Source organism: Oncorhynchus tshawytscha, unplaced genomic scaffold (assembly GCF_018296145.1).
Source record: "Oncorhynchus tshawytscha isolate Ot180627B unplaced genomic scaffold, Otsh_v2.0 Un_scaffold_7041_pilon_pilon, whole genome shotgun sequence".
In the NCBI taxonomy this organism is placed as follows: Eukaryota; Metazoa; Chordata; class Actinopteri; order Salmoniformes; family Salmonidae; genus Oncorhynchus; species Oncorhynchus tshawytscha.
The window spans coordinates 1-21,256 of record NW_024609821.1 but is presented as its reverse complement, the minus strand read 5'-3'; the positions used below and the strand labels follow the sequence as shown (position 1 = coordinate 21,256).

The 21,256-nt window shown below is 41.6% G+C and overlaps 1 protein-coding gene across 1 annotated transcript; it reads right to left on the bottom strand.

Moving 5' to 3' along the window:
- Positions 1–512: 512 nt before the first annotated feature.
- Positions 513–19,560, bottom strand: LOC112241926 (ADAMTS-like protein 1). The gene is made up of 7 exons (XM_042319010.1): positions 19,403–19,560; positions 18,830–19,120; positions 17,080–17,263; positions 6,498–6,702; positions 5,867–5,970; positions 1,374–1,587; positions 513–857 (listed from the first exon to the last, which is right to left on the bottom strand). The coding sequence occupies exons 1-6, from the start codon at positions 19,500–19,502 to the stop codon at positions 1,461–1,463; spliced, it is 1,011 nt and encodes a 336-aa protein (XP_042174944.1). The 5' UTR covers positions 19,503–19,560; the 3' UTR covers positions 513–857; positions 1,374–1,460.
- Between the last annotated feature and the right edge of the window lie 1,696 nt (positions 19,561–21,256).

The window sequence follows — 21,256 nt, the reverse complement described above, 5'->3', positions numbered from 1 at the left end:
TCTCAATCTGTCCCTCTATCCATCCATCCCTCCCTTGATCTATCCCTCCATCCATCCCTCCACACATTCATCCCTCCCTCAATCCAAGCCTTCATCCCTCCCTCAATATATCCCTCCATCCATCCATCCCTCCCTCCCTCAACCCATCCCTCCATCCATCCAGCCCTGCCTCAATCTATCCCTCCATACATCTATCCCTCCATCCATCCCTCAATCTATCCCTCCATCCATCCACCGCCCTTCATCTATCCACCATCCATCCATCCCTCCCTTAATCTATCCCTCCATCCATCCATCCATCCATCCCTCCCTTCCCCAATCTATCCCTCCATCCATCCATCCATCCCTCCCTTTCCCAATCTATCCCTCTATCCATCCATCCATCCCTCCCTCCCTCCCTCAATCCATCCATCCCTCCTTCCGTCCATCCATCCCTCCCTCCCTGCCTCAATCCATCCCTCCTTCGTCCATCCCTCCTTCAATCTATCCATCCATCCATCCATCCATCCATCCATCCATCCATCCATCCATCCATCCATCCATCCATCCATCCATCCATCCATCCATCCTTGGCTTCCAAGAGTTATGTTGTCCACACTGTGTCTCAACGCTCAGGGGTTTCCTCTAGGTACAGATCTAGGATCAGCTTCCCCTCCCCAATCCCAGCCTTAACCGCTAGTGGAGGAAATGCAAAACTAACCGAAGACCAGCATCTAGGGGCAACTTCCTCCTAGAACACTAGGTGGAGCCATCCTCCTGTAAACAGGACTCACAACACCTCTGCCTGTACATGTCGAGGGGGCAAAGCTTTAACCTCTTCACCACGGCACAGTAGTGGGTGGTGTCTTTACATTCACCTACACAGAGACACAGAGACAACATACATTGTGTTAAATGCTGAAACTCGACATTTTGGCATAAAATAACATCCATTTTCCCCACAGAAGAACATGGTTATGTCCCAAATGGCACCCTTTTTCCTTTATAGTGCACTACTTTGACCAGGGCTCTTATAGTACTCTGGTATCAGTAGTACTATATAGGGAATAGAATGCCACTTGGAACACATGCCACATTTCCATTAAAAAGTAGCAGAAAGCTAAGGAGTATGGCTTAACGTCAAATTCGGGCTAAAATTAAACATCAGAGTAACTGTCCATATAGATTTGGGTCTGGACTGTTAAAAAGCCGTTTAACAGTTTAAAAAGAGGGTTTGTGTGATTTTACTTGTGCAAAGTCACCGTTTTTGTAAAAGGTGTTTTTTTAGTCAAACTTATGCCAAGCCACTCCAATGACATATTCCCCAGCTTCAGAAGCCAGAGGAAAGGCAGTGAGGGTAATATGGTGACATGGTAAAAACACTACACACTCACTTCCACAGGTGGTGGCGTTACAGTGCTGCCAGGTGGCTGGGCGTCTGTGCCAGGTGCAGTGCTGGTCTGCCAGGGTTCTGCCACTCCTCAGGTGGGCACAGTCCACCCTGCGAGACTGAAATCCGCTGCCACAGGCTGCCGTGCACGCCGCCACGGCCCCACGCGCCAGTGTACGTCACACAGCTCCGACGAACAGTTACGCACTGAGACGGGCCTGAGGGAGACAAAGAGAGATAGAGGGAAGGATTTGAGTTGATTAGGATCCCCTTTAGCCGGAACCAATGGAGACAGAGCGTCTTACTGGAATCTGACACATAACAAAAATACATTACAGACAAAAGACTTTATAATTTATATACATACATGCATGTGTGTGTGTTTGTTTAGTTCCACGTACATGTCAGTACATACACACAACCAGTAGGTCACATGTCAGTACATACACACAACCAGTAGGTCACATGTCAGTACATACACACAACCAGTAGGTCACATGTCAGTACATACACACAACCAGTAGGTCACATGTCAGTACATACACACAACCAGTAGGTCACATGTCAGTACATACACACAACCAGTAGGTCACATGTCAGTACATACACACAACCAGTAGGTCACATGTCAGTACATGTCACACATACACACAACCTGTAGGTCACATGTCAGTACATACACACAACCAGTAGGTCACATGTCAGTACATACACACAACCAGTAGGTCACATGTCAGGTCACAGTGTCACATGTCAGTACATACACACAACCAGTAGGTCACATGTCAGTACATATACACAACCAGTAGGTCACATGTCAGTACATACACACAACCTGTAGGTCACATGTCAGTACATACACACAAACCAGTAGGTCACATGTCAGTACATACACACAACCAGTAGGTCACATGTCAGTACATACACACAACCAGTAGGTCACATGTCAGTACATACACACAACCAGTAGGTCACATGTCAGTACATACACACATACATACACACAACCAGTAGGTCACATGTCAGTACATACACACAACCAGTAGGTCACATGTCAGTACATACACACAACCAGTAGGTCACATGTAGGTAGGTCACATGTCAGTACATACACACAACCAGTAGGTCACATGTCAGTACATACACACAACCAGTAGGTCACATGTCAGTACATACACACAACCAGTAGGTCACATGAGGGAGAGGTGTTGTGCCGTGAGGTGTTGCTTTATTAGTTTATTTAAAAAAACTAGGTTTTCTGTTCACTTGCGCTCTATATAAGATGGAAGGGAGTCCCATGCACTCATGGTTCTGTATAATACTGTATATAAGATGGAAGGGAGTTCCGTAAACTCATGGTTCTGTATAATACTGTATATAAGATGGAAGGGAGTTCTGTATAATACTGTAAAAGATGGAAGGGAGTTCCGTAAACTCATGGTTCTGTATAATACTGTATATAAGATGGAAGGGAGTTCCGTCATGGTTCTGTAAATACTCATGGTTCTGTATAATACTGTATATAAGATGGAAGGGAGTTCCGTAAACTCATGGTTCTGTATAATACTGTATATAAGATGGAAGGAGTCATGGTTCTGTATAATACTGTATATAAGATGGAAGGGAGTCCCGTAAACTCATGGTTCTGTATAATACTGTATATAAGATGGAAGGGAGTTCCGTAAACTCATGGTTCTGTATAATACTGTATATAAGATGGAAGGGAGTTCCGTAAACTCATGGTTCTGTATAATACTGTATATAAGATGGAAGGGAGTCCCATGCACTCATGGTTCTGTATAATACTGTATATAAGATGGAAGGGAGTTCCGTAAACTCATGGTTCTGTATAATACTGTATATAAGATGGAAGGGAGTTCCGTAAACTCATGGTTCTGTATAATACTGTATATAAGATGGAAGGGAGTTCCGTAAACTCATGGTTCTGTATAATACTGTATATAAGATGGAAGGGAGTTCTGTAAACTCATGGTTCTGTATAATACTGTATATAAGATGGAAGGGAGTTCCGTAAACTCATGGTTCTGTATAATACTGTATATAAGATGGAAGGGAGTCCCATGCACTCATGGTTCTGTATAATACTGTATATAAGATGGAAGGGAGTTCCCGTAAACTCATGGTTCTGTATAATACTGTATATAAGATGGAAGGAGTTCCGTAAACTCATGGTAATACTGTATATAAGATGGAAGGGAGTCCGTAAACTCATGTTCTGTATATAAGATGGAAGGGAGTTCCTCATGTAAACTCATGGTTCTGTATAATACTGTATATAAGATGGAAGGGAGTTCCTGTGCACTCATGGTTCTGTATAATACTGTATATAAGATGGAAGGGTAGTGGAAGGGAGTCCCGTAAACTCATGGTTCTGTATAATACTGTATATAAGATGGAAGGGAGTTCCATAAACTCATGGTTCTGTATAATACTGTATATAAGATGGAAGGGAGTTCCGTAAACTCATGGTTCTGTATAATACTGTATATAAGATGGAAGGGAGTTCCCATAAACTCATGGTTCTGTATAATACTGTATATAAGATGGAAGGGAGTTCATGGTTCTGTAAACTCATGGTTCTGTATAATACTGTATATAAGATGGAAGGGAGTTCCGTAAACTCATGGTTCTGTATAATACTGTATATAAGATGGAAGGGAGTTCCGTAAACTCATGGTTCTGTATAATACTGTATATAAGATGGAAGGGTTCCGTAGTTCTGTATAATACTGTATAAGATGGAAGGGAGTTCTCTCATGGTTCTGTATAATACTGTATATAAGATGGAAGGGAGTTCCGTAAACTCATGGTTCTGTATAATACTGTATATAAGATGGAAGGGAGTTCCGTAAACTCATGGTTCTGTATAATACTGTATATAAGATGGAAGGGAGTTCCGTAAACTCATGGTTCTGTATAATACTGTATATAAGATGGAAGGGAGTTCTGTAAACTGTATATGGTTCTGTATAATACTGTATATAAGATGGAAGGGAGTTCTGTATAATACTGTAAACTCATGGTTCTGTATAATACTGTATATAAGATGGAAGGGAGTTCCGTAAACTCATGGTTCTGTATAATACTGTATATAAGATGGAAGGGAGTTCTGTAAACTCATGGTTCTGTATAATACTGTATATAAGATGGAAGGGAGTTCCGTAAACTCATGGTTCTGTATAATACTGTATATAAGATGGAAGGGAGTTCCGTAAACTCATGGTTCTGTATAATACTGTATATAAGATGGAAGGGAGTTCTGTAAACTCATGGTTCTGTATAATACTGTATATACTGTATATAAGATGGAAGGGAGTCCCATGGAGTTCCCGTAAACTCATGGTTCTGTATAATACTGTATATAAGAGTTCTCCGTAAACTCATGGTTCTGTATAATACTGTATATAAGATGGAAGGGAGTTCTGTAAACTCATGGTTCTGTATAATACTGTATATAAGATGGAAGGGAGTTCTGTAAACTCATGGTTCTGTATAATACTGTATATAAGATGGAAGGGAGTTCCGTAAACTCATGGTTCTGTATAATACTGTATATAAGATGGAAGGGAGTCCCATGCACTCATGGTTCTGTATAATACTGTATATAAGATGGAAGGGAGTTCCGTAAACTCATGGTTCTGTATAATACTGTATATAAGATGGAAGGGAGTTCCGTAAACTCATGGTTCTGTATAATACTGTACGTTTCCTTGAATTCATTCTGGATTTGTGGACTGTGAAAAGACCTCTGGTGGGGTAAGTGTGTGTGTTAGTGCTGTGTGTAAGTTGACTATCCAAACAATTAGGAATGTCCAACTAATTCCTGTTTCTTATAAAAACAAGAAGCAATACAGTCAGTTATTCCTCAACTCTTAGCTAAGAGAGACTGTCATGCATATTATTGAAGAGCAAAAAATGACGCTCTGTTCTGGACCAGCTGCAGCTTAACTAGGTCCTTCTTTGCAGCACTCGACCACATGACTGGACAATAACCAAGATAAGATAAAACTAGAGCCTGCAGGACTTGCTTTGTGGAGTGTGGTGTCAAAAAATATCTTTATCACGGACAGACCTCTCCCCATCTTTACAACCATTAAATCAATATGTTTTGACCATGACAGTTTACAATCTAAGGTAACACCAAGTATTTTAGTCTCCTCAACTTGTTCAACAACCACGCTATTCATGACCAGATTCAGCTAAACGAGACAGGAGGAAATTAGACTGTGTGTGTGTGTTTGTGTGTGTGTGTGTGTTTGTGTGTAGGTGTGTGTGTGTTTGTGTGTAGGTGTGTGTGCGTCACAGGAGGCTGCTGAGGGGAGAATGGCTCATAATAATGTCCGGAACGGCACAAATGGAATGGAAACCATGTGTTGGATGTATTTAATACCATTCCACTGATTCCGCTCCATAAATTACCACGAGCCCGTCCTCCCCAATTAAGGTGCCACCAACCTCCTGTGGTTGTGTGTTTACCTTTCTCTGGGGTCACAGTCAGGGTGTGTGGTGCCGTTGACATGTCTACATATCACCGACCTCTTCTGGACTGTGAGGGTGGGACCCAAACATTTCCCCGAGCACTGTGGGCAATTAACATGTTCTCACAATACTAAACAAGGAATGTTTCACAGCCTGACAACTTTATTCAGGACTTCTTTGTAGTAATGCGTTGGTTGGAGTAGATGGCAATTGGCCCTAGACAGTGATCTTGGGTCAGTTTAGCATATCCCCCCACTAAAGGTTAAAGTTGGGGAAGGAGAAGCTGATCCTAGGTCTGCATCTAGAGGAAACTTCATCCCAGAACATCAAGTACACAGTATTCAAACATCATGCATGTATGTCAATGATAACAAAGGTAATGTTGTGGAAAATAGTTGTGTGTGTGTGTGTGTGTGTGTGTCATCTGTGTGTGGTGTCTGTGGTGTGTCTGTGTGTGTATGGTGTCTGTGTGTGTCTGTGTGGTCTGTGTGTGTAGGTGTGGGTGCGTCTGTTCGTGTGCGTCTGTACATGAGTGTCTGTTTAGGTGTGTGTGTGTTTGTGCAGATGTGTGTGCGAGTGTGGGGGCAGGTGTGGGTGTCTCTGTGTGTGTTTGTGCCTGCGTCTCTACCTTTCCCCAGGGGCTGGTAACCCAGGCTGGACAGTTGTCGCAGGTACACTCCTGTCTGTCTGCAGGCTGCGTGTTCCTCCCACAGACAGATGGCGCTAGCGTCCTCACCGCTCCCCCCGACTCCACCTGCCCACAGGACACCTGCCGCTGTCTCCAGCCCCGCCCACAGGAAGTGGAACACTTGGACCACACGGATGCTACCCAGCTGGGAGAGAACAATCAATCAATCAATCAAATAACATTGATTATATAAATTCCTTTTTACATCAGTACTTGTCACAAAGTGCTTTCCAGTTACCTGACCTAAACCTCTACAGAACAAAGCAAAGCAGAAGGAAAAGTCTAAACATATTGGCCGGGAAAAACTCCCTAGAAGGAAGAAACCCAGAGAGGAACCAGGTTCAGAGGGAAGGAAGGAATAAAACTACCCATGTAGTGTTAGATCCTGGCTAGCCTCTTTAATGCATAGGGCCACATATCCCAATGATCAGGACTCAATGTTCTGCCCAGGGATTTCAGTGGGCAGGCTGGGGTATGTTGAGCCAAAGGGGTAAGTTGAGCTACTCTTGTTTCTAGGAAACTATACATAAAATATATAATTTGACCAAACATTTAGGAAGAGGTCATAATTTCATGGAGTCTATGAAGGAAGAAACCACATGGAAAAAGTGGTAAACAAGTTAGGTCCAAAATATAGCATTTTTATGACGCTTGTATCTAAACTAAAGTAGATCATTTAAAGATTGTTCTACACATCAGTTGGGCTCTCTATAAGCTTCAGTATGAGGACCTAAACCTAGCATGAAAGTGCATCCTTGCATCTGTGTGGGCTAATATAGTAAAAATGTTTGCCTTGGGGTAAGGTGTTAAGCCTGTGTTAAAAGATGCTTAAAATGATTACAAGACAGGTAACTGTTTGGAAATAAAGATCAACATGGTTTTAAAACATGGTTTTAAAACAGGTAGTTGTCCCTAGAATTTCTAAGCAAACACCTGGAGGCAGGGCTTTCTCCTATAGAGCTCCATTTTTATGGAATGGTCTGCCTACCCATGTGAGAGACGCAAACTCGGTCTCAACCTTTAAGTCTTTACTGAAGACTCATCTCTTCAATAGGTCCTATGATTGAGTGTAGTCTGGCCCAGGAGTGTGAACGGAAAGGCTCTGGAGCAACGAACCGCCCTTGCTTTCTCTGCCTGGCCGGTTCCCCTCTTCCCACTGGGATTCTCTGCCTCTAACCCTATTACAGGGGCTGAGTCACTGGCTTACTGGTGCTCTTTCATGCCGTCCCGAGGAGGGGTGCGTCACTGACGTGGTCTTCCTGTCTGGGTTGGCGCCCCCCCCCCCCATCTTTGTGGGCTATACTCAGCCTTGTCTCAGGATGGTAAGTTGGTAGTTGAAGATATCCCTCTAGTGGTGTGGGGGCTGTGCTTTGGCAAAGTGGGTGGGGTTATATCCTTCCTGTTTGGCTCTGTCCGGGGGTGTCCTCGGGTGGGGCCACAGTATCTCCTGACCCCTCCTGTCTCAGCCTCCAGTATTTATGCTGCAGTAGTTTGTGTCGGGGGGCTAGGGTCAGTTTGTTATATCTGGAGTACTTCTCCTGTCTTATGCGGTGTCCTGTGTGAATTTAAGTATGCTGTCTCTAATTCTCTCTTTCTCTCTCTCGGAGGACCTAAGCCCGAGGACCATGCCTCAGGACTACCTGGCATGAGGACTCCTTGCTGTCCCCAGTCCACCTGGCCGTGCTGCTGCTCCAGTTTCAACTGTTCAGTACCTGAGGTGCTGACTTGCTGCACCCTCGACAACTACTGTGATTATTATTTGACCATGCTGGTCATTTATGAACATTTGGACATCTTGGCCATGTTCTGTTATAATCTCCAAACTGAAGTCACATTGTCAAAACTCTTCACACAGTCAGCGAAACAGAAGTGTATGTGGACCAAACAGTGAATCATTTTTCATTGCTTTCACACAAAATGCATTCAATGACCACATTTTCCAAAATCCATTTACTATTTTCTCATTCATACTCCACCACCTGCAAAACTATATATTTGCAGCACTTGTTTTTCAAATCCTAACACACTGTTTCCAAAACACATTCAAAACAGAATGATGGCAAATTTTCTGCAGTAACCAGATTGAAACACATAAAATCTCAGCAGAATATTTAACTATTCCAAACACAGCTGATTGCAATTTTAGCTGAAAGCCTACTCGAGTCCTGTTTTTAGTCTTGTTACCAGACAGGGTACATACACAGCTATGCATAATGTAAAGTACTGTAAAACTGTGGATTTATTGTATTTTAGAGCGTAATGTAGATGGAAGCCAGGCAAACTGCACATACATTCATTTTTGTGGATGAAGCTGGATTCAACCTGTCAAAAACATACCGCAGGGGAAGAAATGTGATTGGACAGAAAGCAACTGTGGATGTCCCAGGCCAGAGAGGAGCTAACATCACAATGTGTGCAGCACTGTCCAATGATGGTTAGCTGTTACACAAACCGCTCATTGGCCCCTACAATACAGAGAGGCTCATTTATTTTCTGGATGACCTGCATAATCGACTTGTGCCAGCAGAGGAGAGAGGGGCAATGAATTCCCCTACCTTCGTTGTTGTGTGGGATAATGTGGCATTCCACCACTCTGCTGCAGTACTATTCCTGCCTCCATACTCCCCCTTCCTAAACCCCATAGAGGAGTTTTTCTCTGTGTAGAGGTGGAAGGTTTATGACCACCATCCACATGACCAGATGTCCTTACTGGATGCCATGAATGGAGGGTGTGGAGACACTTCTCCTGAAGACTGCCAGGGTGTGGAGACACTTCTCCTGAAGACTGCCAGGGTGTGGGGACACTTCTCCTGAAGACTGCCAGGGTGTGGGGACACTTCTCCTGAAGACTGCCAGGGTGTGGGGACACTTCTCCTGAAGACTGCCAGGGTGTGGGGACACTTCTCCTGAAGACTGCCAGGGTGTGGGGACACTTCTCCTGAAGACTGCCAGGGTGTGGGGACACTTCTCCTGAAGACTGCCAGGGTGTGGGGACACTTCTCCTGAAGACTGCCAGGGTGTGGGACACTTCTCCTGAAGACTGCCAGGGTGTGGAGACACTTCTCCTGAAGACTGCCAGGGTGTGGGGACACTTCTCCTGAAGACTGCCAGGGTGTGGGGACACTTCTCCTGAAGACTGCCAGGGTGTGGAGACACTTCTCCTGAAGACTGCCAGGGTGTGGAGACACTTCTCCTGAAGACTGCCAGGGTGTGGAGACACTTCTCCTGAAGACTGCCAGGGTGTGGAGACACTTCTCCTGAAGACTGCCAGGGTGTGGAGACACTTCTCCTGAAGACTGCCAGGGTGTGGAGACACTTCTCCTGAAGACACTTCTCCTGAAGACTGCCAGGGTGTGGAGACACTTCTCCTGAAGACTGCCAGGGTGTGGAGACACTTCTCCTGAAGACTGCCAGGGTGTGGAGACACTTCTCCTGAAGACTGCCAGGGTGTGGAGACACTTCTCCTGAAGACTGCCAGAGTGTGGAGACACTTCTCCTGAAGACTGCCAGGGTTGGATTAGACATTCCAGAAGATACTTTCCAAGATGCATCGCCAGAGAAGATATAAGATGTGACATTGATGAGAACTTGTGGCCAAATGCAGGAGAGAGGGAGAACTAGACCCCTCACAGTACTGTACAGTATGAGTGATTATACTATACATGTTGATGAGAACTAGAACCCTCACAGTACTGTACAGTATGAGTGATTATACTTCTTCTGAAGACTGACAGGGTGTTCAATGAGAGTGTTAGACACTACTGCCAGGGTTGGATTAGACATTCCACAGTACTGTACAGTATGAGTGATTATACTACACAGTACTCTACAGTATGAGTGATTATACTACACAGTACTCTACAGTATGAGTGATTATACTACACAGTACTCTACAGTATGAGTGATTATACTACACAGTACTGTACAGTATGAGTGATTATACTATACATGTTGATGAGAACTAGAACCCTCACAGTACTGTACAGTATGAGTGATTATACTATACATGTTGATGAGAACTAGAACCCTCACAGTACTGTACAGTATGAGTGATTATACTATACATGTTGATGAGAACTAGACCCCTCACAGTACTGTACAGTATGAGTGATTATACTATACATGTTGATGAGAACTAGACCCCTCACAGTACTGTACAGTATGAGTGATTATACTATACATGTTGATGAGAACTAGAACCCTCACAGTACTGTACAGTATGAGTGATTATACTATACATGTTGATGAGAACTGTACAGTACTGAGTGAGTTATACTATACATGTTGATGAGAACTAGAACCCTCACAGTACTGTACAGTATTATACTATACATGTTGAGAACCCTCACAGTACTGATTATACTATACATGTTGATGAGAACTAGATCCCTCACAGTACTGTACAGTATGAGTGATTATACTATACATGTTGATGAGAACTAGAACCCTCACAGTACTGTACAGTATGAGTGATTATACTATGACAGTACTGTACAGTATGAGTGATTATACTACACAGTACTGTACAGTATGAGTGATTATACTACACAGTACTGTACAGTATGAGTGATTATACTACTCCTGAGTATGAGAACTATACTCACAGTACTGTACAGTATGAGTGATTATACTACACAGTACTCTACAGTATGAGTGATTATACTACACAGTACTACTGTACAGTATGAGTGATTATACTACACAGTACTGTACAGTATGAGTGATTATACTCACAGTACTGTACAGTATGAGTGATTATACTACACAGTACTGTACAGTATGAGTGATTATACTACACAGTACTGTACAGTATGAGTGATTATACTACACAGTACTGCTACAGTATGAGTGATTATACTACACAGTACTGCTACAGTATGAGTGATTATACTACACAGTACTGTACAGTATGAGTGATTATACTACACAGTACTGTACAGTATGAGTGATATACTACACAGTACTCTACAGTATGAGTGATTATACTACACAGTACTCTACAGTATGAGTGATTATACTACACAGTACTGTACAGTATGAGTGATTATACTACACAGTACTGTACAGTATGAGTGATTATTATACTACTACAGTACTGTACAGTATGAGTGATTATACTACACAGTACTGATTATGAGTGATTATACTACAGTACTGTACAGTATGAGTGATTATACTACAGTACTGACAGTGAGTGATTATACTACACAGTACTGTACAGTATGAGTGATTATACTACACAGTACTCTACAGTATGAGTGATTATACTACACAGTACTGTACAGTATGAGTGATTATACTACACAGTACTGTACAGTATGAGTGATTATACTACACAGTACTCTACAGTATGAGTGATTATACTACACAGTACTCTACAGTATGAGTGATTATACTACACAGTACTCTACAGTATGACTGATTATACTACACAGTACTGTACAGTATGACTGATTATACTACACAGTACTGTACAGTATGAGTGATTATACTACACAGTACTGATTATACTACAGTATGAGTGATTATACTACACAGTACTGTACAGTATGAGTGATTATACTACACAGTACTATGTGATTATACTACAGTATGAGTGATTATACTACACAGTACTGTACAGTATGAGTGATTATACTACACAGTACTGTTACAGTATGAGTGATTAGTACAGTACTGTACAGTATGAGTGATTATACTACACAGTACTCTACAGTATGACAGTACTGAGTGATTATACTACACAGTACTGTACAGTATGAGTGATTATACTACACAGTACTCTACAGTATGAGTGATTATACTACACAGTACTCTACAGTATGAGTGATTATACTACACAGTACTCTACAGTATGACAGTATGATTATACTACACAGTACTCTACAGTATGAGTGATTATACTACACAGTACTGTACAGTATGAGTGATTATACTACACAGTACTCTACAGTATGAGTGATTATACTACACAGTACTGTACAGTATGAGTGATTATACTACACAGTACTACTACAGTATGAGTGATTATACTACACAGTACTCTACAGTATGAGTGATTATACTACACAGTACTCTACAGTATGAGTGATTATACTACACAGTACTGTACAGTATGAGTGATTATACTATACAGTACTGACAGTATGAGTGAGTACAGTACTGTACAGTATGAGTGATTATACTACACAGTACTCTACAGTATGAGTGATTATACTACACAGTACTGTACAGTATGAGTGATTATACTACACAGTACTCTACAGTATGAGTGATTATACTACACAGTACTCTACAGTATGAGTGATTATACTACACAGTACTCTACAGTATGAGTGATTATACTACACAGTACTCTACAGTATGAGTGATTATACTACAGTACTGTACAGTATGAGTGATTATACTACACAGTACTCTACAGTATGAGTGATTATACTACACAGTACTGTACAGTATGAGTGATTATACTACACAGTACTCTACAGTATGAGTGATTATACTACACAGTACTACAGTATGAGTGATTATACTACACAGTACTGTACAGTATGAGTGATTATACTACACAGTACTCTACAGTATGAGTGATTATACTACACAGTACTCTACAGTATGAGTGATTATACTACACAGTACTCTACAGTACAGTACTCTACAGTATGAGTGATTATACTACACAGTACTCTACAGTATGAGTGATTATACTACACAGTACTTATACAGTATGAGTGATTATACTACACAGTACTGAGTGATTATACTACAGTACTGTATGAGTGATTATACTACACAGTACTCTACAGTATGAGTGATTATACTACACAGTACTCTACAGTATGAGTGATTATACTACACAGTACTGTACAGTATGAGTGATTATACTACACAGTACTGTACAGTATGAGTGATTATACTACACAGTACTGTACAGTATGAGTGATTATACTACACAGTACTGTACAGTATGAGTGATTATACTACACAGTACTGTACAGTATGAGTGATTATACTACACAGTACTGTACAGTATGAGTGATTATACTACACAGTACTGTACAGTATGAGTGATTATACTACACAGTACTGTACAGTATGAGTGATTATACTACACAGTACTGTACAGTATGACTGATTATACTACACAGTACTACACAGTACTCTACAGTATGAGTGATTATACTACACAGTACTCTACAGTATGAGTGATTATACTACACAGTACTCTACAGTATGAGTGATTATACTACACAGTACTCTACAGTATGAGTGATTATACTACACAGTACTCTACAGTATGAGTGATTATACTACACAGTACTCTACAGTATGAGTGATTATACTACACAGTACTCTACAGTATGAGTGATTATACTACACAGTACTCTACAGTATGAGTGATTATACTACAGTACTGACAGTATGAGTGATTATACTACACAGTACTCTACAGTATGAGTGATTATACTACACAGTACTCTACAGTATGAGTGATTATACTACACAGTACTCTACAGTATGAGTGATTATACTACACAGTACTGTACAGTATGAGTGATTATACTACACAGTACTGTACAGTATGAGTGATTATACTACACAGTACTCTACAGTATGAGTGATTATACTACACAGTACTCTACAGTATGAGTGATTATACTACACAGTACTCTACAGTATGAGTGATTATACTACACAGTACTGTACAGTATGAGTGATTATACTACACAGTACTCTACAGTATGAGTGATTATACTACACAGTACTCTACAGTATGACTGATTATACTACACAGTACTCTACAGTATGACTGATTATACTACACAGTACTCTACAGTATGACTGATTATACTACACAGTACTCTACAGTATGAGTGATTATACTACACAGTACTCTACAGTATGAGTGATTATACTACACAGTACTCTACAGTATGAGTGATTATACTACACAGTACTCTACAGTATGAGTGATTATACTACACAGTACTGTACAGTATGAGTGATTATACTACACAGTACTCTACAGTATGAGTGATTATACTACACAGTACTCTACAGTATGAGTGATTATACTACACAGTACTGTACAGTATGAGTGATTATACTACACAGTACTCTACAGTATGAGTGATTATACTACACAGTACTCTACAGTATGAGTGATTATACTACACAGTACTCTACAGTATGAGTGATTATACTACACAGTACTCTACAGTATGAGTGATTATACTACACAGTACTCTACAGTATGAGTGATTATACTACACAGTACTGTACAGTATGAGTGATTATACTACACAGTACTCTACAGTATGAGTGATTATACTACACAGTACTGTACAGTATGAGTGATTATACTACACAGTACTCTACAGTATGAGTGATTATACTACACAGTACTCTACAGTATGAGTGATTATACTACACAGTACTCTACAGTATGAGTGATTATACTACACAGTACTCTACAGTATGAGTGATTATACTACACAGTACTGTACAGTATGAGTGATTATACTACACAGTACTCTACAGTATGAGTGATTATACTACACAGTACTCTACAGTATGAGTGATTATACTACACAGTACTCTACAGTATGAGTGATTATACTACACAGTACTCTACAGTATGAGTGATTATACTACACAGTACTGTACAGTATGAGTGATTATACTACACAGTACTCTACAGTATGAGTGATTATACTACACAGTACTCTACAGTATGAGTGATTATACTACACAGTACTCTACAGTATGAGTGATTATACTACACAGTACTGTACAGTATGAGTGATTATACTACACAGTACTGTACAGTATGAGTGATTATACTACACAGTACTGTACAGTATGAGTGATTATACTACACAGTACTGTACAGTATGAGTGATTATACTACACAGTACTGTACAGTACTACACAGTACTGTACAGTATGAGTGATTATACTACACAGTACTGTACAGTATGAGTGATTATACTACACAGTACTGTACAGTATGACTGATTATACTACACAGTACTCTACAGTATGAGTGATTATACTACACAGTACTGTACAGTATGAGTGATTATACTACACAGTACTGTACAGTGAGCGATTATACTACACAGTACTGTACAGTATGAGTGATTATACTACACAGTACTGTGCAGTATGAGTGATTATACTACACAGTACTCTACAGTATGAGTGATTATACTACACAGTACTCTACAGTATGAGTGATTATACTACACAGTACTCTACAGTATGAGTGATTATACTACATAGTACTGTACAGTATGAGTGATTATACTACACAGTACTCTACAGTATGAGTGATTATACTATACATGTTGATGTTTTTTTGTTGTAATTATTATTGTAGCCCTGGAATTTCAGGGATTCATTTTTTGTTTCAACTTTTTATTTTTCACATCTAAATTACTATATGCATAGGCTTTTGAAGCAAATTGCTGCATTTCTGATTCATTCTTGTTACATATACTTTAGTATAGTCAATAAAGTGAAAATGTGTTATTCTTATTCTATAATGAAATACTGATTTATGTGAAAATTCATTCAAACTTCAAAGAGAAAAGTTCATCCTTTATGTAATGCTCCCTGTTGTTATTTAGGTCAGTGTGTTATGAGTGACAACGTATGCTTTCTGAGTGAGAACTGTTGACTGTGTTCTGGTCGAACTAGCTTATTTTGAGACACGTATAAAGTGTTTTGGTGGTTTGAGTGAGTTTTGGAGGTGAGATGAACTGTTTGGCCAAGATGCATGTTGGTAATGCAGACTGTGTGAAGAGTTTTGAAAAAGTGTCTTCAGTATTGACCGATGCTTGTTAGCAATTGAAAAAAACGGTAATATTCTGCAATATATTTAGATATCTTTGGTAGAAAGAATACTATATTTCCCTTGACAGGGTGATGCTGAATGTAAAAAATGTCTCAACTTATCCCACTCTCCCCTATTGACTGCTACAGTACAAGGAAAAAGAATGAAACCTCAACACTTGGACCTGAATGTGATTTATGTATATTGGTCTTGGACAGTTGCTGACATAAAGCAGTAGAAGAAGGAGACTAAATAAGGAACTATAGCCAACATCCCAAATGGACCCCTATTCCCTATAATGTATATTGTACACTACCTTTGACCAGGGCCCATAGGGATCTGTTTAAAAGAAGTGCACTATACAAGGCCATTTAGGACACAACTATATTAGACAAGACTCTTCATGACAGTGGCTCATGAAGCTGAATGACCTATTTCCCTGTAGATTTTTCCTCGGGGGTCAGTGAAACCACGCATCTGTTTTACCTAGAAAAGCAGATGTATATAGTGTGTGTGTGCTTGCGTGTTATGTGTGTGTGTGAGTGTCTGAGAGAGAGTGTGTGTGTGTGTGTGTGTGAGAGAGATTGTGTGTGTGTCTGAGAGTGTGTGTGCGTGTGCTTGCGTGTGTGTCAGAGAGTGTTTGTGTGTGTGTGTGTGTGTGTGTGTGTGTGTGTGTGGGGGTACCTGGGGGGGCAGTCATGCAGGTTGCAGGCCAGCTGTGAGGAGACAGGTCTGTCTAGGTGGTGACACATGGAGGGTGTGACCTCACGTCCCTCTGGCGTGACACAGCGGACCCTCCGTGTCCTCATCCCCCGGTCCCCACACGAGGCGCTGCACGCCGTCCAGTCCCCAAGACGCCACGCAAACTCTGGAGACACACGCATGCACACATACACACGTTATTGAGCTGAAACAAACCCCACAGCACGCACGCTCACACATACACAATATGTTATAAACACCACAGCAGTACTAGCCAGAAACACATCACACAGAACACCCACCCACCACCACACCCACTGACCCACCCACTAGTACATCCACTGACCCACCCACCACCACACTCACCACCACCACACTGACCCATCGACACCAAGTAGAGCAAACCAGATCCTCATTACCCAGTTTGACTGCATACCACAGCATAGCAGTAAAGCAAACTATGGTTTGGCCAACACTGGGCCTATCATTTTCATTCAATAATATCACATTACTGTCATTCAAATACTTCCCATTACGACGAATAAAAGGTTGAGGCACAGCTAGCTAGAGTACACTGCAGGCCTGTCCCAAATGGTACCCTATTCCCTACATAGTGCACTACTTTTGACCAGGACCTACAGGTAGTAGTGCACAATGGAAAAGGGTGCCATTTGGGATGTAACCTGGGGCTGCTGCATATTTTGAGTCTACTGATAATTGTCCCAGCCCTCTGCCTAAGCTCTTCCAGAGCCCACTAATGCTCCGGTTCAGGACACAGAAAGGACAGAAGGGAAGTTTCACTAGAAACAACATGGGGTCCAAGAGGTTTTGGCACAGCTTAAAACGATACAGGGTTTAGGGCTTAAGTTCACTACCATGCCTGAGACACTGCCTGCCGGAGTTTCTCTGTCTCTGTCTCTCTCTCTCTCTCTCTCCCTCTGTCTCTCTCTCTCGTTGTCTGTCTGTCTGTCTGTCTGTCTGTCTGTCTGTCTGTCTGTCTGTCTGTCTGTGTCCCTCTCTCTCTCTCTCTCTCTCTCCCTCTGTTTCCCTCTCCCTCTCTTTCTGTCTGTCTCTCTCTCTCTCTCTGTCTCTCTCGTCATACTCCTCCACTTCCCTCATGTCTGAATTATAAAAATTCTTCAGAGGAAAGATATGTTCTGATGACTGTGAGTGGTACAAATTCCCATGTTAATTGGGGTCTGGTGATAGCTAACAGCTGTATCCACAGAGAGGATGAGAGTATGTTCCAAATTACACAATATTCCCTACATAGTGCAAAAGTAGTGCACTATGTATCCATAGTGCTCCGGTCAAAAGTAGTGCACTATGTGGGAAATAGGGTGCTATTTGGGACAAAACCTGAAAGTGAGGTTGGACCTGACAGCACAATAGCCATCATGTGTGTGTTTGATCCAGTTAAGAACAGGACATAAGAGGAGGGAGAAGAGAGACTTAATGGAGCTCTACAAAGGGAATGGGTTGATTTGTACAATAAGAGCATTAGAAGTCAGTGAATACACACACCAGTTAAGACACACGCACACACGTGTTCAGTCCGATGTTCACAGTTCAGTGTAACATCGGACTGCACACATACCTGGAATTACAATGAATGGGTCTCATTAAATGTTATAAATTATGACCAGCAGAAAGTTGTGTGTGCGCTGTTTATGCACACACACACACACATATACACACACACACATATACACACACACACACACACACACACCTTCAGCATAGACGTGGATCCAAGCAGACAGCAGCTGTGTGTTGTCGTGGATGGGGGTCTGGCACCGGTAGTGTCCGGAGAACCTTCCCTGCACCGTGTTCACCTCCAGAACACGACCTCCCACCAGTATACGGTACTGAAGACCCAGACCAGAACCCAGACCCTGATTCTGCCCAGGACCCAGCCTCTGTCCTGCGGCAAAGTCTGGTCCGGTCCAGGTGGACTCCTTCAGAGTGTGGTTCTGGTAGTCCCAACGGACAGGCCCTCTATGGTCTGGAACCACTGGGCATCCTGGAATGAGAGAGGGAGGCCTTTGGTCATTATGATAATGCTTGAGGCAGTGTCTGTGTGTGTGTGTGTGTGTGTGTGTGTGTGTGTGTGTGTGTGTGTGTGTGTGTGTGTGTGTGTGTGTGTGTGTGTGTGTGTGTGTGTGTGTGTGAGTGAGTGAGTGAGTGAGTGAGTGAGTGAGTGAGTGAGAGTGAGTGAGTGAGTGAGTGAGTGAGTGAGTGAGTGAGTGAGTGTGTGTGTGTGTGTGTGCATTCATTCATACTTGTGTAAGTGTGTGTGCAGTACCTATGCGTAGGATGTCTCCAGGTCTGATGGTCACAGTGGTTCCCATGCGTGAAGCCATGAGGACTCTCCTCCTGCTCAGCTCCTTGAACTGCTGGGACATTGTCGAACCTCTGCCTGGAGCTGGGTCTGGAGCTGGACCTGTCAATCAATCCATCAATCAATTAATAAATACATAAATAATAAATAATAAATCCATCCGTCAATCAATAATTCACTGGGGCAAGAAAAGTGAAACCACAGTCAAATCTAAACAATATGGCAGAATGTTTCTGTCCTCCTCCCCCACCATGTTCTAACTAGGGCCTTCAGGACAGGCTTCAAGTGTTGTCATAGTTGATTAATTAATCCCTCGTCTCATTTCTGTATTAGTCCTGGTAAGATTCAACATATCATCATGGTGTATGGAGGTTTACAGTAAGAAAACATCATTGCATGGAGGTTTACAGTAGGTTGTCATCATGTTATATGGAGGTTTACAGTAAGATAACATCACATTGTATGGAGGTTTACAGTAGGTTGTCATGTTTGTTTGGAGGTTTACAGTAGTTTATCATCATGTTGTGTGGAGATTTACAGTAGGTTATCATCATGTTGTGTGGAGGTTTACAGTAGGTTAGGATATGTTCCAGAGTAACAGACATCATGTAAGAGCAGAACTGTAGACCATGGTCGGTATAGAATACAGAGCATGTTTAGTGAATGTCTGAGTGTTAGACAAATACAGTTGAAGTCGGAAGTTTACATACACCTTAGCCAAATACATTTAAACTCAGTTTTCACAATTCCTGATATTTAATCCTAGTAAAAATCCCTGTCTTAGGTCAGATAGGATCACCATTTTATTTTAAGAATGTGAAATGTCAGAATAATAGTAGAGATAATGATTTAATTCAGATTGTATTTCTTTCATCACATTCCCAGTGTGTCAGAAGTTTACATACACTCAAATAGTATTTGGTAGTGTTGCCTTCGAATTGTTTCACTTATGTCAAACATTTCGGGTAGCCTTCCACAGGCTTCCCATTCCTCCTGGCAGAGCTGGTGTAACTGAGTCAGGTTTGTAGGCCTCCTTGCTCGCACATGCTTTTTCAGTTCTGCCCACAAATTTTCTATAGGACTGAGGTCAGAGCTTTGTGATGGCCACTCCAATACCTTTACTTTGTTGTCCTTAAGCCATTTTGCCACAACTTTGGAAGTATGCTTGGGGTCATTGTCTATTTGGGAAGATCCATTTGTGACCAAGCTTTAACTTCCTGACTGATGTCTGACATGCTGCTTCAATATAACATAACTTTCCTCCTTCATGATGCCAAATGTTTTGTGAAGTGCACCAGTCCCTCCTGCAGCAAAGCACCCCTACAACATGATGCTGCCACCCCCGTGCTTCACGGTTGCGATGGTGTTCTTCGGCTTGCAAGCCTCCCCCTTTTTCCTCCAAACATAATGATGGTCATTATGGCCAAACAGTTCTATTTTTGTTTCATCAGATCAGAGGACATTTCTCCAAAAAATACGATCTTTGTCCCCATGTGCAGTTGCAAACTGTAGTCTGGCATTTTTAATGACGGTTTTGGAGCAGTGGCATCTTCCTTGCTGAGCGGCCTTTCAGGTTATGTCGATATAGGACTCGTTTTACTGTGGATATAGATACTTTTGTACCTGTACTATTGTTTGTACAGATGAACGTTGTACCTTCAGACATTTGGAATTTGCTCCCAAGGATGAACCAGACTTCTGGAGGTCTACAATTTTTTTCTGAGGTCATGGTGGATTTTAGTTAGATTTTCCCATGATTTCAAGCAAAGAGGCACTGAGTTTGAAGGTAGGCATTGAAATACATCCACAGGTACACAT

Coding starts and splice junctions, on each gene's coding strand:
- LOC112241926 (XM_042319010.1), bottom strand. CDS start 19,502: ATGTCCCAGCAGTTCAAGGAGCTGAGCAGGAGGAGAGTCCTCATGGCT. Junction 19,121..19,402: donor TGGAGACATCCTACGCATAG/GTACTGCACACA, acceptor CTCTCATTCCAG/GATGCCCAGTGGTTCCAGAC. Junction 6,703..17,079: donor CTGCATGACTGCCCCCCCAG/GTACCCCCACAC, acceptor GTTCTCTCCCAG/CTGGGTAGCATCCGTGTGGT.